Raw genomic sequence first — 15,883 nt, 5'->3', positions numbered from 1 at the left:
GGGATGGGTTTGGGGCTGGATCTCTGTCCCCAGGGTGTAGGGTGCCGGGCAGGCTGGTGTCAGGGGGCCGAGGGTGGCTCATGGCGGGTACCAAGCCAGGGGGGAGTTAAACTGGGCTGGGGGGTAGGGGGGGGGCAAAAGGAGCCGTGTCAGGGGAGCTGGTGGCCCGGTTTGGGGGGGTGAGAGGAGAGCTGGGGGCTGCTAAAACCAGCACGGCATCCACATGAAGGAGCCCAGGGCGGCGCCGGTGGCGGCCCCCGCCAGCAGCCCCAAGGCCATCTGGTCCCCGGAGACCCGGTAGGGATCCTCGCGCACGATGACGTGGGTCACCCCGGGAGCTGCAAGGCAAAACAGGGAGGGGTGTGGTGATATTGGGGGTGGGGGGGCAGCGGGGGGGACACCATCCTGATGGCACCTCCCTGATGCTGACAGAGGGGTATCATTTCCCCCGAGCGGTGCCAGCAGCTGGGGATGGAGGGGGACCCCCATTTTTGGGTGTCCCCTGTGTCACCATGGCTCCTTCCAGCATCCCTCCCCTACCCCCTGATGCGCACACTCCCCCCCACCCCCCCCCCCGCAAGCAAACGAACACTGGGGAGGGATGGGGTGTATCAGGATGGGGCCACCCGCTTCTGTGCCACCGGATGGGGTCACCCACCTCCGTACTGGTGGCCGTAGTGGCCGGAGCTGATGTAGGCGGTCTGGTGGGAGTCCAGGGGCACCGTCTGGTAGTAGTCGTCGTCGTAGGGGTCGTAGACGTGCACCTGGGAGCGGTGGGAGCGCGGCGTGAGGCTGGTGCTCGGACCACGGGGGCCGCACGGGGCAGGGTGGACACCCCCCCCCCAGCGTGGTCACGCCAGTGCTGTGCCTCAGTTTCCCCCCCCGGCCCGAGTGATGGGGACAGGAGCACTTGGGTTCCCCCAGGCTGCTGAGGGCGGGGGGGGCAGAGTGTCCCCAATGCCAGGGACAGCCTTGGCTCAAGCTCCTGAATCGCCTACATGTGCTCAGGTCACCTTAGCTGCGTCCCCTGTCACCTTTACCATGTCCCCATCACCTTAAATTCTGTCCCCGTCACCGTAACTGTGGCCCCCACCACCTTAACTCTGCCCCTGTCACCTTAACTATGTCCCCCACCACCCTGTGTCCCCTGGCACCTGAACTCTGCCCCACTGCCCTAAGTGGTAGGACAAGAGGAAACGGCCTCCAGTTGCCCCAGGGGAGGTTTAGGATGGAGATTGGGAACAATTTCTTCCTGGAAAGGGCTGTCAAGCCTTGGCAGAGGCTGCCCAGGGCAGTGGTGGAGTCGCCATCCCTGGAGATATTTCAAAGCCGGGCAGACGTGGTGCTGAGGGACATGGGTCAGTGGTGGGTTTGTGAGTGTTGGGTTGATGTTTGGACTCGATGGTCTGAAAGGTCCCTTCCAACCCAGACCATTCCATGATTCTATGTTCTCCCCAACCTTAACTTCTGCCCCTGTCACCTTAACTCTGCCCCCATCATCTCAGACCACTGAGGGTCACCCCGGAGCTCTATCATCTTCCATTGGTGGCATCACCAGCAGACTCCACTTCTCCACCTTCTACCCCCTCTGCCTCCCGGGAACTTTACTCCCTGTGCCCTGGGGTTCCCCGATGGGTGTCAGGGGGGGCCACCCCAAGCTCAGCACCAACCCCGGGGGGGGACACTCAGGTTGGTGTAACCTCCACCCGCTCCTGCCTCGACGTGTTTTGGGGGATGAAGCCTCACCGGGGTGGATTTAGCCTCCAGCACGGCCATCTTCCAAGCGCTGCAAACAAAACAGAGGGACACGGTTTGGGGGTGTGCTGGGGGGGTGGGAATTGTCCCCGTGGAAGCACCCAGCCACACATGTCCCCTTTTCCCCCCCACCCAGTGACCTGGATGCAGGCTAATAGGTGGGGATGGGAAGGTGCTGGGAGGTTCTCGACGGCATGGGAATGGGCATGGGCCTGAACGCTGTCCCTGGGAACGACCCCGGCTAAAAGAAGGACAATGACATCTAAACTGGGGGGAAAAAACCAGGTAACGGATGAATTTCCAGTCCACTGGGGTCAAGCTCAATTGCTCGAGCTCAGCTTGGCCACGGCTGAACATCTCCCTCCATCTAAGCGCAGCTGGAGGTTTCCCACTTTGTATTTTTTATAGAAAACAAGGGGCCCTGTGGAGTTTTAGCCGCGGGTGGGACGTGGTGGGAGCAGGACAGGGCTCTTTCCCAGCCCAGTCCCCCTCCAGGCTCAGATAATTGGGATGAAAAAGCCGCCGAGGGGCATTTCGGTGCCGCCGTGGTGGGATTTGGTCTTACACGGCGTCGTCCTCGCTCTCGGCGCACAGCGTGGTCTTGGAGCCGTCCCGCAGCACGACGGTCAGCAGGCAGTCCCGGCTCTTCCCCTCGGGAGGCTGCACGTCTGCGAACGGAAGGGGAAGGATCCGGCCTCCGACTCCTCCTAAAGACCCCCCCTCATCCACCCACGGACCCTCCTGGGAGAGGATCAGGCTCCAAATTACCCCTGGCACGAGCAGCCTCCCCGGATGCAACCGTTAAAAACCTGCTGGGACACCGCGCTCCTAATTCGGGTTTAATTCCGGCTCCGCTTACCATCAGGCTCTCAAAGGTTAAAAGCCGACCCGAGCCAAGAGCTGACGAGCAGAAACTTCCACCCCCGCGGCAGAAAGAAAGTTGGAAAGGGAGAAAACTGCCAAAAAATCCGAAAGGTCGAGCTGGGTTTGCTTGGAATTCGCCAGATTCCAGCGAGCACCCAAATTTTGTAGAAATGCCAGATTCTGGGGTTGGATGAGCCGGAGCTGGATCACGAGCTCGAGCGAGAACAAAACCTTAAATCCGTGAGGATTTTGCATTTTTCCCTGTTCTCAAAGCTCATCGGAAGCCTCCGGTGAGGATAAAGCTTTTGAGTTCACGCTCCCACCCTGGCATCCCGGCGCCGCCGCCGCTCGCCATCCAAGAAAGGCGCTTTGTGCGGCGGCCGTGGGCCGAGGCGAGCTGCTGCTTTGTTCTCCTTGTTTGTGCGAGACGAGGAGGGATGAGTCAGGGATGAGTGGGATTGTGTTTTTGAAGGAGCACAAACCAAGAGGGAGGCTTTTCCCTTCCTTTCCCCGGGGGGAAAAGCAAGGGAAGACGCAACGCGCGTCTCCTGGGGGACGGCCCGGCGCTGGCTGGGAACGAGAAAAGGGGGGGGGAATTAGGCAGCCTGGATTATTTTTGGGGGTATCTCAGAGAACCAAGTTGTGCGCGAGCAGAGCATCGTTTAAAAGGGTGAAAGCTGCGTGGAGAGTCCTACGTGGGATGGGGTTGGGGACATAGGGCTTGGGGACACGAGGCTTTGCTCACCTCTGCACTCGCGGCCGGTCCTGACATCCCGGCAGCTGTATTTGATGTGGATCCGGCCGTCCATGTCGCGCTGCGTCTCGTCGTGATAGTAAACCAAGCTGCCGTCCAGGTAGAGGACGAACCAGTTTCTCTTCCAGCGGCGCAGGATGGAGCCTGGCGGGATGGGGAGGATGGTGAAGGGTGGCAGCGAGCCCAGGGGGATACGGCCAGCGGCGCCCTCCAGACCCGGCGCCGTCCCCTGAATTCTCAGCCCCCAAATTTCCAGCCGGATCCCAGCACTCGCTGCATCCCGCAGGATGCTCCTTCCTGGCAGGAGCATCCGGGGCAGCGTGGCCAGGTGGCTTTAATTTCCAAAAAAAAAAAAAGCTGCCAAAAAAGCCATCAGGGCACCTCGGTGCCACCCCGCCGTGCCCACGGGAGCGGGTCCAGCCCCGGACATGGAGCCGCGCGTCTGTTTTGTGGTGGCAGAAGGTCCCTCTCTCCTCTTACGTAAATCCGCGAGCGGCTGAGCCGCAGCCATTTCCTCGCTGCCATGGATTAACCGCCCGGCTCCGGGACGGTCTCCCCCCGCCGCCCCCCTCTAACACCTTATCCCAACATCCCGTAGCCAAAATAAAACCTCTCTGGGGTGAGGTTATTTTTTTTTGGGGGGGTGGTAGGGGGTGGTGTCCCCCAACCTGGAAAGGTGAAGGGTGGCACTTACTCTGTCGCCAAAGCCAACCGCTCTTCACCAGCGCCATGGCTGCGGGAGGGTTTTCTGGACCTGCTGGCACAGGGGAAAAAAAGAAGGGGGTTTAAACCAGCAGCTCCCGCCTCGCCTCCGGTTTTTCCCCAGTTCTCACCTCCCCGCGGCTCCAGGAGCGGAGTGGGACAGGGATTCACCCTCGTTTACCCCCACCTTATTTTTGGGGGGGGGGGGGGGGGAGCGTGGGGATGAGCCGAGCGCCCGGGTTAATCCCGGTTAGACAGACGTGGGTTATCGTCATCGGGGGGGAAACGTGGCGAAGGCAGGGAGGGCGGAGGGACTCCGGCCACCTTTCTTTCCGCCTTTTAATCTCGTTGGGATTTAGGGATTATCATCCCGTGGAGGTAAATGGAGAAATCCGGGCCGTGGATGAAAACAGGCGGCAACTCCCCAACGGCCCCGGTAACTTTCCACGGCAACCCCCAGCCACCTTTGTTTGTTTTCCCTGCCTGGATGGAAATTAGTCCTTAATAAAGCCATGAAGTCATCGCTCCCCGGGTCCCCGAGCGGCGCCAACACCCCGGTGCCAGGCAGGAGCGGTTACCTGGCCACGGCCCCCCCCCCTCCACCCATCAACCAGGGACCCCAGTGCCCTGATGGTGGGGGCTCAGCACCCCAGGACGGCCTCCAGGACCGGCCCGGCTGGGTCCCCTCCTGGTCTGGGGACACGCTGTGGCACAGACACCCCCCACACACACCCGGTAACTCCCGTGCCTCGGTAACTGCGTTACCCAGTGCCTGAATCCCGGGTACCCACATCCCCCTGGAGACCGCAGCCCTGGTACCCTCATCCCCCACTGCTTGTGTCCCCCTCTGGCACCCACATGCCCTGCCACCCATGTCCCTCTGGTACCCACAGCCCCCCCTGGCACCCATGTCCCCCTGGTACCCACAGCCCTCCCTGGCTCCCACGTCCCCGTTGTGCCCACATCCCCCCCTGGCACCCGTGTCCCCCTGGTACTCACATCCCCCCCTGGCACCCATGTCCCCCTGGTACCCACAGCCCTGCCTGGCACCCATGTCCCCCTGGTACCCACAGCCCCCCCTGGCACCCATGTCCCCTTGGTCCCCACAGTCCCCCCGGCACCTGTGTCCCCTTGGTCCCCACAGTCCCCCCGGCACCTGTGTCCCTGTTGTAGCCACAGCCCCCCCTGGCTCCCACATCCCCCAGCAGCCCCTGGGTAACTACATCCCCTGGCACCCTCACCCTCCTGTATTCACACCCCCCCAGGTACCCCCATCCCCTGGTACCCCCATCCCTCAGTACTCACACCCTCGTGGCAGCCTCATGCCCCTCTATTTGTGGCCCCCGGTACCCGCAGCTCATGCCCTTATCCTTTGACATCTTTTTTTTCCCCCCTGTACCTACATTTTGGGGCATCCCCTTTCTGCATCTCTCTGGTACCCACATCCCTCGGTACCCACATCACCTGGTACCCACATCCCAGTACTCCCATCCCTCTGGTACCCCATCCCAGTATTCCCATCTGTCTGGTACCCCCATCCCGGTACTCCCATCCCTCTGGTACCCCATCCCAGTATTCCCATCTGTCTGGTACCCCCATCCCGGTACTCCCATCCCTCTGGTACCCCCATCCCAGTACTCCCATCCCTCTGCTACCCCATCCCAGTACTCCCTTCCCTCTGGTACCCCCATCCCGGTACTCCCATCCCTCTGCTACCCCCATCCCGGTACTCCCATCCCGCTGGTACCCACATTCCTGGTACTCCCATCCCTCTGCTACCCCCATCCCAGTACTCCCATCCCTCTGCTACCCCATCCCAGTACTCCCTTCCCTCTGGTACCCCCATCCCGGTACTCCCATCCCTCTGCTACCCCCATCCCGGTACTCCCATCCCGCTGGTACCCACATTCCTGGTACTCCCATCCCTCTGCTACCCCCATCCCGGTACTCCCTTCCCTCTGGTACCCCCATCCCGGTACTCCCATCCCTCTGCTACCCCCATCCCAGTACTCCCATCCCGCTGGTACCCACATTCCTGGTACTCCCATCCCTCTGCTACCCTCATCCCGGTACTCCCATCCCGCTGGTACCCACATTCCTGGTACCACCGTCCCGTTTCTCCCATCCCTCTGGTACCCCCAGAGGGGGTGTTCCAGTACCTCCATACCTGGTACCTCCATCCTCTGGTACCCACATCCCGGTACCTCCATCCCCGGTACCACCTATCCCTCTGGTACCCCCATCCCTGGTACCCACATCCCGGTACCCCAACCCCCGGTAGTCTTCCCCCCCCCCCCCCCCACTCCGGTCCCTCCTCCCGTTCTCTCCCCACCATCCCGGCGCCCCCAACCCCCGGAACCCCCCGCGCATCCCTCACCGGGCGGAGGCGGCGCGGCGGATCCCCGCTGCGGGTAGCGCTGCGCTCCGCTCCCGCTGCCCGGCCCTGCCCGCCCGCACGGAGCGCCGGGAGCTGTAGTCCGGTACCGGCAGGGGCGGGCAGGAGCGGGCAGGGCCGGGGCGGCGGGATCGGATGGGTAGAAACATCCCACCGTACCGGCCAAAGGGGAAAATGCCGCTTTTTTAGCCCTTTCTTCCCCAAAAAGGAGATGCCCGGTGCTGGCGCGGCCGGGATGCTGCTGGGCTGGTGCCAGCGGTGATGCCCGTGGTTGATCCAGCCGTGACCCACCGAGGAGATCTGGCCACCCCCGCTTTCTCCCCAGAGTCCCCCTTTTCCTCCGGAGACGGAGCAGCCGGGAGAAGCTGGGAAATCGAGGGGGGGTCCGGTGGGACTACAGGGGCCGTAAATAACCCACACGCTGGTGGCAGCAGTTTGGGTGCCCTTGGGAGGGCTCTGCCCAAACGGGAGCCCCAAAACAGCCGGGGGATGCCCCGGGGGTCTCCTGCCCCACAGAGATGGGTCTGGAGATGGGCACAGGGAGACGGGATGCCTGGGGGATGTAGAACCCTCCTCGGTGCTGGGAATGGGCCTGAGGAGGTGTTTAATGCCACGGCAGAGCAAGCATCAGGGGCACATCAATGCCAGGAGCATAAATCAGGAGCAACCCTCATTTGAAGCCACCTGAGCGTTCCTCTGAATTGAGCTTCTGAGAGGGGGGTGACTTCAAATCGAGGTCTGAGCCGGCTCCTGCGGGAGTTAAGGGCAAAACTAGGGGGGTCTCTGGAGACAGACGGGCTCAAGTCGCGTGTGCTCACAGAATCACAGAATGCTATGGGGCTGGAAGGGACCTCTGGAGATCATCCAGTCCAACCCCCTGCCAGAGCAGGTCCACCCAGAGCAGGTTGCACAGGAACGTGTCCAGGTGGGGTTTGAATGTCTCCAGAGAAGGAGACTCCCCCACCTCTCTGGGCAGCCTCTTCCAGGGCTCTGCCACCCTCACAGGGAAGAAGTTCCTCCTCATGTTTAGGTGGAACTTCTTGTGTCCAAGTTTGTGCCCATTTCCTCTTGTCCTGTCACTGGGCACCACTGGAAAAAGCCTGGCCCCATCCTCCTGACACCCACCCTTTAAGTATTTATAGGTGTTGATCAGATCCCCCCCTCAGCCTTCTCTTCTCCAGACTAAAAAGACCCAAGTCCCTCAGCCTTTCCTCATCAGAGAGATGCTCCAGGCCCCTCATCATCTTTGTAGCCCTCTGCTGTACCCTCTCCAGCAGTTCCCTGTCCTTCTTGAACTGGGGAGCCCAGAACTGGTCCCGGTGCTCCAGCTGTGGCCTCCCCAGGGCAGAGCAGAGGGGGAGGATGACCTCCCTCTACCTGCTGGCCACACTCTTCCTGATGTCCCCCAGGATGCCATTGGTCTTTTTGGCCACAAGGGCACATTGCTGGCTCGTGGTCATCCTGTTGTCCACCAGGACTCCCAGGTGCTCAAAGGCTGCAGGGTTGGAAAAGCATCTGGAGTTGTCGCTGTGTGTTATCGGGGCCCCTCACCCTGTTTGAGACATCCAAAGCTTTGCAAAGGTATAGGGAATTAAAAAAAGATGGAGTTTAGGAGCAGAAGGGACCCCGGGATGCAGCTGGCGGAGACGCAGTCCTTGGTCTCCGGCTTCTGCCGGGCAGAGTTGGAAATCATGGATCCAGAGGACGGCGGGGAAAACGGGAGGCTGAATTATTCAGGGAGCTCAAGAGCCAAAAATCACCCAACCCCTCTCATCCATGCCCCTTCCTCCATAAAATAAGGGCCTGCAAGGTATATATATATATTTTTAATATATATATATATTTTTAATATATAGATCTCTCTGTACAGATGGGTAGGGAACGCCCAGGCAAACGGGCAGGCATTGCCCACTGCAGGCAGGATTTGGGCATGGGCAGGGAGGGGTTTCTATCGAGAGGAGCCTGCGGTGGGAGCCCAGAGTCTCTCCCAAAACCTTATTTTTTTGCCACCCGGGGAAGGAAACGGCACGTTTCCTACGGCTCCACTTGCCCGCTGGAAACGCTCGGGCCCGAGACAACTTTGGGAACGCAATCCCCGGCGGCTGGATGGCGTTACGCAGCTCCAAATACATGTCAAGTTATTTATAGTCCAGGCTGGGCTGATAATAAAGATGTTTATTAAGCATTTGGCAGCCCTTAATACAAAAAAAACCAACCCCAACCCTCATCTATTCCAGCGGGTTTTCCAACGTAAAGCCCTTTCCCCTTCCTCCAGCCCTGGCTTTACTGGGGCCAACAGCAGAAGGAATTAAATTAATCCAGCAGCCCCGAGATTGATTACAAAGGAGTTAAATTGCAATCGCCCCATCGGCTCGGATGCGCTCACGTGTCCTGTGTCCAGTTCTGGGCTCCCCAGTTCAAGAAGGACAGGGAACTGCTGGAGAGGGTACAGCAGAGGACCACAAAGATGATGAGGGGCCTGGAGCATCTCTCTGATGAGGAAAGGCTGAGGGACTTGGGTATTTTCAGTCTGGAGAAGAGAAGGCTGAGGGGGGATCTGATCAACACCTGTAAATACTTGCAGGGTGGGTGTCAGGAGGATGGGGCCAGGCTTTTTCCAGTGGTGCCCAGGGACAGGACAAGAGGAAATGGGCACAAACTTGGACATAAGAAGTTCCATCTAAACCTGAGGAGGAACTTTTTTCCTGTGAGGGTGGCAGAGCCCTGGAAGAGGCTGCCCAGAGAGGTGGGGGAGTCTCCTTCTCTGGAGACATTCAAAACCCCACCTGGACACGTTCCTGTGCAACCTGCTCTGGGTGGACCTGCTCTGGCAGGGGGTTGGACTGGATGATCTCCAGAGGTCCCTTCCAACCCCAGATCATTCTGTGATTCTCTGATCCCTCCACGCTGGTTATCTGCCTGCAAAACAGCCCGGTCGCGCTAAATATTTCGGAGCCGCACATTTGGAAATCAGGGGGCCCGAGACTTTGCTCTGCGACGAATTAATCAAAAAAGTTCCCTTAGGAAGGGATTTGGGATGGAATTTGGAATTCTCTCTGGGCCATCCACCCATATGGGGTGGATAGACGGAGGCCACAGTTGGGTATAAATTGCTCTCAAAGCTTTTCCGCTGTGTTATGGTGCCACAGGAATGGAATAATTTCTCTCCTTGACAGTGAAAGGACGCGCCACCGAGTGAAATAAATAGATGCTGGATTTAAAATGGCAGCAGATTTTCATGGCTTTGAAAAATCTCTAGCGCTGCGCTGATGGGTTCTGCTCGGCTGCAGCCCCCGGTGGGCTGGCGGGTAAGTCGACGATTTTATTCCAAAAAGGAGAGGAAGGAAACAACAACAACAACAACAACAACAACAAAAGAGAGAAGAACTACAACCCCCAGGGAGCAAACAGCAACGCAGCCTGGGTGTTTGTGCCGGACGGGCCAAAACGGCGGGCGTCGGGGATTGCAAACCAAAGGTGGGACCATTAAACCATCCCTGAATTGCTCTGCTTTCCTCTGGGGAGGAAGATGATGCTTGTGCGGCATTTGGGGGGCTCGGTTTATTTATTTTTGCAAACTGGGTCTTTTTTTTGTGTGTGTGTGATGGGATAAATTTGGGGCACTCCCGGTAGAAAAGGTGACCTGAGGAGCCAGGAGGTTATTTCCAGCCGGAAAAGCTGCTCAGGTGGAAGGGGGAGAGGATACAACATGGGAAAAGACTCGACCCCTCGCTCAGGGGAGCCAAATCACGGATTTCCCCTCTTCTTCTGTAGCAATTGGGTGCTGCTTAGTAAAAGAAACGGACTTTGAATCTTCCAGTTTGGTTTTCTTCCAGCAGAGCTCTGTCCCTGTCTCACCCGGGGGGGTGGTTGTTACAGGGAGAAGCTGTCACAGAGAGGTGTCTCGGTGCCCGGCGGAGATGATCCCCATCCAAGCCTTGGCATTTGAGTATGAAAAAAAGGATTATTTTTTTTTTAAACTCTTCCCACATAGAATCATAGAACGATTCGAGTTGGAAGGGACCTTGAAGATCATTGAATTCCAATCCCCCTGCCCTGGGCAGGGACACGTCCCACTGCACCAGGTTGCTCAAAGCCCCCTCCAACCTGGCCTTGAATCTCACATGATGTAGGAAACCAGCATCTCCCTGGTGGGTCTCCCCCATCTCCTCCTGTCTCCTCATGCTTGAACCTGGGGTGAGGACACCCCAAAGTTTGCTTTTTCTCTTCCTAACACACATCTCCCCTTGGGATGGGCCGGTACCTGGTTTGCAGGGGGGGATAAAACCCCACGACGGGCTGTTAAAGAGCCCCCGAATCCCACTGGAGGTTCCTTTTACCGTACGACACGGGGCATCGCCGGGGCTGAGCGTGTCTCATTGGTGCCACCAGCATCCTCCACCCTGCGGGAGAAACGTGCACGGAAAAATGTTTTCTTTGATGTGGTTTTCACAACACCCTCACCCAAAAAACCAGCTTGTCCAAGCAGTGAGAAACCAAAGCAAGCAGCACAGGTAAAAACCCTTGCCGCCCCTGGGACAGCCCGGTCCTGACTGATTCCCCAGGGGATGTGTTTGACATCAATTGCTTGGCAAAAAAATTCCCACCAAGAATCTTCACAGAAAGCAACATGAGCTGGCAACGTGCGCTGGCAGCCCAGAAAGCCCCCCACACCCTGGGCTGCATCCCCAGCAGTGTGGCCAGCAGGGCGAGGGGGGGGGATTCTGCCCCTCTGCTCCGCTCTGGGGAGACCCCCCCACCCCAGTGCTGCCTCCAGCTCTGGGGCCTCAGCACAGGAGAGACATGGACCTGTTGGAGCGGGACCAGAGGAGGGCAACAGAGATGCTGGGAGGGCTGGAGCCCCTCTGCTGTAAGGACAGGCTGAGAGAGTTAAGGGGGGGTTCAGCCTGGAGAAGAGAAGGCTCCGGGGAGACCTTGGAGCCCCTTCCAGTCCCTAAAGGGGGGAGCTGCAGGAAAGCTGGGGAGGGACTCTGGATGAGGGAGGGGAACCAGAGGAGGAGGGGGAAGGGTTTGACCCTGAAAGAGGGGAGATTGAGATGAGATGTGGGGAAGAACTTCTTTGCTGTGAGGGTGGTGAGAGCCTGGCCCAGGTTGCCCAGAGAAGCTGTGGCTGCCCCATCCCTGGAGGGGTTCAAGGCCAGGTTGGAGGGGGCTTTAAGCAACCTGGTCTGGTGGGAGGTGTCCCTGCCCAGGGCAGGGGGGTTAGAACAAGGAGATCTTTAAGGTCCCTTCCAACCCAAAGCATTCTATGATTCTATGAAACAGCAATGTGTGGTGTGAGGGACTGACAAGGAGCCGTGGGTACACACCCCTGTTGGCGTCAGTCTCAGGGTGAAGACCCCCAGGAATTCAATTCTCCACTTCCCAGACACCAGTACTTTCCCCAAATGCTCCTTTCCCGCCCTAAAACCAGGGCGCTGAGCTGCGGTGACCCTTTTTGCACCCACCTCGCTGCTCCGTATGCCGGCAGGAGCTGCTGGTCCCTCCTAAAAGGTTTCATGCCCATTTTTCACCCCGGTTCCTGCATGAAAAATTAAAAGCGCTCGTTTGCAGTCCCAGAGAAGGGCCCGTTCCCCCTCCCGGGGCTGTGGGGGGCAGCAGCCACCTTCCCCAGATATCGAGGGGGCCTCGGACGCGGGGCAAAGGATTTTGGTGGGGAAGGGGCCGGTTCGGGCTGTGAGGAGAAAGGATGGGGCAAGGCCAGGCCGCCGCAGGAAGATGAGGAGAAGACAGCGGGGGGGGAACAAGGCCGGGCCCCGCCATTCTCCCCTCCTCTCCACAGGCTGCTGTAGGCCCGCGGCCGCCGGACGGCTCCCAGAACTAGGGCCAAGCCCCGAGGGCCCGGCGGAGCCCCCGCTTTTAAGGCCTTGGGGGGATGCCCGCCGCGGCCCGCGTCCTTCCCTCAGCCATTGCGGACTACAACTCCCATTATGCCCCGCGGAACTACAGCTCCCGTCGTGCTTTGCGCGCCCCGCCTAGCCGCACTACAGCTCCCAGCAGGCAGCGCGCCGGCACTACACCTCCCATCCTGCACCGCGCCGGCGCCCGGGGCCCCCGTATCCCTCTCCGCCCTCCCTCGGGACTACATTACCCAGCGTACCCCGCGCGAGGCGGCCGGCGTCCAGCCGCGGCGGTTGCGCGCGGGGTATACCGGGAGCGGTAGTCCCGGAGGCGGCTGTAACGGTCCCGCTGGTGGTACTCCCTCCTTCCACTGCCACCACCCCCCCCGCCCGCCCGCCCGCTCGCCCGCCCGCCGCCGCCCCCTCCCCCACCGGCTGGCGGCTGCGGGCAGAGCAGGAGCCGCGGAGCAGGCAGCGCGAGCAGGGGGAGCGCGCTGCCGCCGCCGCCGCCGCCGCCGCACCGGCTGAGGGGACGCCGCCGCCCGAGCAGCCGCAGGTGAGGGGCGGGCGTGGGGGGGGGGGGGTGGGTGGGAAGTGAACCCCCTGAGGGAGCTGAGGGGAGGGGGTGTGGGGGGGGTGACAGTGGCGGGGGGAGACGGTGGCGGTGAGCCTCCCCCCCACCCCGAGGGGACAGGGCCGGTGGTGGGGGGGGAGCATCCTCTCAGCTCGGGGCTTTGCGTGGCCCCCCGGGAGGGTGAGGGTCTGGCGTGGGAGGAGGAGAGCCCGAGCCGGGGGGGGAAGGGGGGAGAGACCACCGCCCTGGGGAGGGAGAGTTACCCCCCCCCCCCCACCCCCAGTGCCTGGTTTTCCCCCCTCTCAGAGCCTGTTGTGTGTCTCCCCCCCCCCCCCTCAGAGCTTGTCGTTCCTCTCTTCAGACCCTGAGTGTCCTCCCCTCAGAGCCTGTTGTGTCGTGTGTCCCCCCCCCAAAAAAAGCCTGTTGTGTCCCCCCACTCCAGAGCCTGGTTGTCCCTCCTCACACCTTGTCGTTCCCCCTCAGAGCCCGTTGTCGTGTCCCCCCCCCCGCCCCCGAGCCTGTTGTGTCCCCCCCCGCCCCCCCGTTAGAGCCTGTTGTGTGTCCCCCCCGTCCCCCCCTCAGAGCCTGTTGTGTCCCCACCTTCAGAGCCTGGTTGTCCGTCGTCCCCCCCCCTTTAGAGCCTATCGTGTCCCCCTTCCCTCAGACCCTGTCGTGTCCTCCCCCCGCCGAGCCTGGTTGTCCCCCCTCAGAGCTTGTTGTCCCCCCCCCCCCTCCCCCTCAGGACTTGTTGTCCCCCACTGCCGGAGCCTGTAGTGTCCCCCCCCCGCCTTAGAACCTGTTGTCTCCCTCAGAGCCTGTTGTGTCCCCCCCAGGAGCCTGGTTGTCCCCCCTCCTCCCCGAGTCTGTAGCCCCCCCCCCTCCTCCCCGCCTCAGAGCTTGTTGTCCCCTCAAGCCTTTTTGGGGGACTTCGCCTTCAGCCCCACAGGGAACGAGTGGGCTCGATGTGTGTCCCCCCCCCGCGAGGTGGTGGTGGGGGGGCACGGCGATGGTCAGGGGGGGTTCACCTCAAGGGAGACCCCATCAAGGAGCCACCACCGCCGGGTCCAAGCCAAGTTTTCACCTTCTCTGAGGGTGGAAGAAGGGACACGGAGTGACACGGGGGCTGGCGGGTGACTTTTCTTCTGCTTGTCCATCGATGTCGGTGTGGGGAGGTTTTTGGGGGGTAGAAACCCCAGAGATGGGGGGGATGCTTCCCGCCTCCCCCCCCCACTTCACGGCATCCCCACTGCCGATATCGAGAGGGGCACGTGGGGACGACGATGACGAGGGCCGGAGCGATATAGGGAATATTAAGGAGCCCGCCAGCAACTTTATGGGATGGGAAGGGCCGAGTTGCCACCGTCCCCCCCGCCTTGTCCCACTCCCCTTTCCGGGGGGGTGTTTAAAAATGGCCTGATTTCGAGGAGATGGGATGGGGGGGTGGGAATGTCAAGGTGCAATATCTGTAGCCTGAAAGCGGGGAGCGCAAGGTTGTGAGATGTAAAGCGGTGTTGTATTTTCTGTCTATTTAAAATAGTACATTCTACTCATTTTTACCAAAGGGATGTTTTTTTTTAAAGATTTCTTTTTTTGGTAATGGCTTGAATACTTTGTTATGGGCTTTGTGGTTTTCAGGGCAAGGAAGTCCATCGCTGTATTGCAGGTTAATAACGCCAAAAAGCTGCTTGGCTTCAGTCCTTCATAGAAAACCAGAGGAGCCGTAAAATATGGAAATGAAATAAATATTCATTCTCAAAAAAAAAAAAGGTTTTGTACTATGTTGGATTTGGGGGATTTTTTTTTTTCCCCCTTATTTTTTTTCCCCCTGCACATCATGATGATAAGCTTTCAGGTTATGGCTTGTATTTCCATAGACTGAATTTCATTCAAAAGGCATTCATTTAGTGCTGAATCCTGTCAAATGTAGAAAAACGAGCAGGTTGAGGGTGGTTTTTCTTTTTTTTTTTCCCCCCCCTCTCCTGGACAAAGGCATGTTGTACTACCAGAAAGAAACCCCAAGTGATTCTATTTATGTTTTAATCAAAATATGTTTTAAGATGCAGCGGTGTGTTTATTCTTGCTGTTAAATAGCGATGGAGGAAGCCAGAGCTTTTCTTTTCTCCTTTTTTTTTTTTAAAGGAATGTGAATGATGGAAACATCTTTAGGGAAACGTTTTGCTGGACTTGATTGCATCAACCACGTTATTTCATGAAATGTTAACCGTGAAGTGGTCGTTGATTAGAACTCCAATTGAGGAGCGATGTTGAGCAATGTAAAGAAAAAGGAAATTAATACTAGGAGGCCAAATGTTTTTTTTTTTTTTTTTTTTTTTTTTTAGTGCTTTTTGATTTTGAATTTTAACTGTTTCATGGATTCTCTTGACCCTTATGGCTGAGTACGTAAAAAAAATCCCACAACAAATAACTATGGTCTGAATATTTCTTCTTGCTGGATGTATGTAGTCATTCAGAGGATGGATAGCAGTTAACAATATATTTTTTGGATGAAATATATATTGAATCTGATTAATTTTTGGCTTTTTTTGTTCTGGAAGTTACAAATATCAACTTACCTCCTTATGCATCTTAACTTTTTTTATTTACCAAAGTAAATGTTTACATTTTTCAGAAGGGATTTCTGAAATGATGTGTTTACAGTGGCCTTTCATTTTAATGCAGGTGCGCTGAGTGTTTCAGATATTGTTGTTCGGATGTATGGTGGGGTTTTTTTTTTTGGTATACCCTTTGCTTGCTTAAAATTGGCTGGTAGTAAAGACACGCTTCTTTTGGAACGGTGGATTATAACCCTTCTCCTTTGGAACAAAGGGATTGGAAGCAAAACGACTGCGTGCCGTGAAGGTGTTTTGAATTTGTTCAGTAACGGGAAATCTTGCTTGGAGTGAGAAACCTGAACGCTACACCCGTATTGCATCAAAATGAATGAGAAATCACTCTGGGATACGGTCATTTAGGGAGAA

General features: G+C 58.3%; 2 protein-coding genes across 3 annotated transcripts in view; one reads left to right on the top strand and one right to left on the bottom strand.

The window, feature by feature from the left end:
• Positions 1 to 201: 201 nt before the first annotated feature.
• PLEKHB1 (pleckstrin homology domain containing B1) lies at positions 202 to 12,518 on the bottom strand. Its single transcript, XM_074147180.1, has 8 exons — positions 12,510 to 12,518; positions 4,654 to 4,672; positions 4,068 to 4,127; positions 3,365 to 3,517; positions 2,321 to 2,423; positions 1,747 to 1,786; positions 659 to 764; positions 202 to 338 (listed from the first exon to the last, which is right to left on the bottom strand). Exons 1-8 carry the CDS (start codon positions 12,516 to 12,518, stop codon positions 202 to 204), a joined length of 627 nt encoding a protein of 208 aa, XP_074003281.1.
• A 257-nt stretch (positions 12,519 to 12,775) lies between these two features.
• The window catches only part of FAM168A (family with sequence similarity 168 member A), a 261,845-nt gene continuing 258,737 nt past the window's right edge, over positions 12,776 to 15,883 (top strand). Inside the window, exon 1 of one of the 2 annotated variants that reach the window (XM_074152155.1) lies at positions 12,776 to 12,887. The gene's annotated coding sequence lies outside the window, so the exon portion shown is untranslated. The remainder of the gene's footprint in view (positions 12,888 to 15,883) is intronic. The other variant, XM_074152163.1, reaches the window with a different exon arrangement.

Source organism: Numenius arquata, chromosome 1, assembly GCF_964106895.1.
Source record: "Numenius arquata chromosome 1, bNumArq3.hap1.1, whole genome shotgun sequence".
Taxonomy (NCBI): Eukaryota; Metazoa; Chordata; class Aves; order Charadriiformes; family Scolopacidae; genus Numenius; species Numenius arquata.
Note: the sequence above shows the minus strand (reverse complement) of the source record. Positions and strands in the feature narration are given on the sequence as shown.

Coding starts and splice junctions, on each gene's coding strand:
- PLEKHB1 (XM_074147180.1), bottom strand. Junction 3,518..4,067: donor CGGTTGGCTTTGGCGACAGA/GTAAGTGCCACC, acceptor CCATCCCGCCAG/GCTCCATCCTGCGCCGCTGG. Junction 765..1,746: donor TGGAGGCTAAATCCACCCCG/GTGAGGCTTCAT, acceptor CACCGCTCCCAG/GTGCACGTCTACGACCCCTA.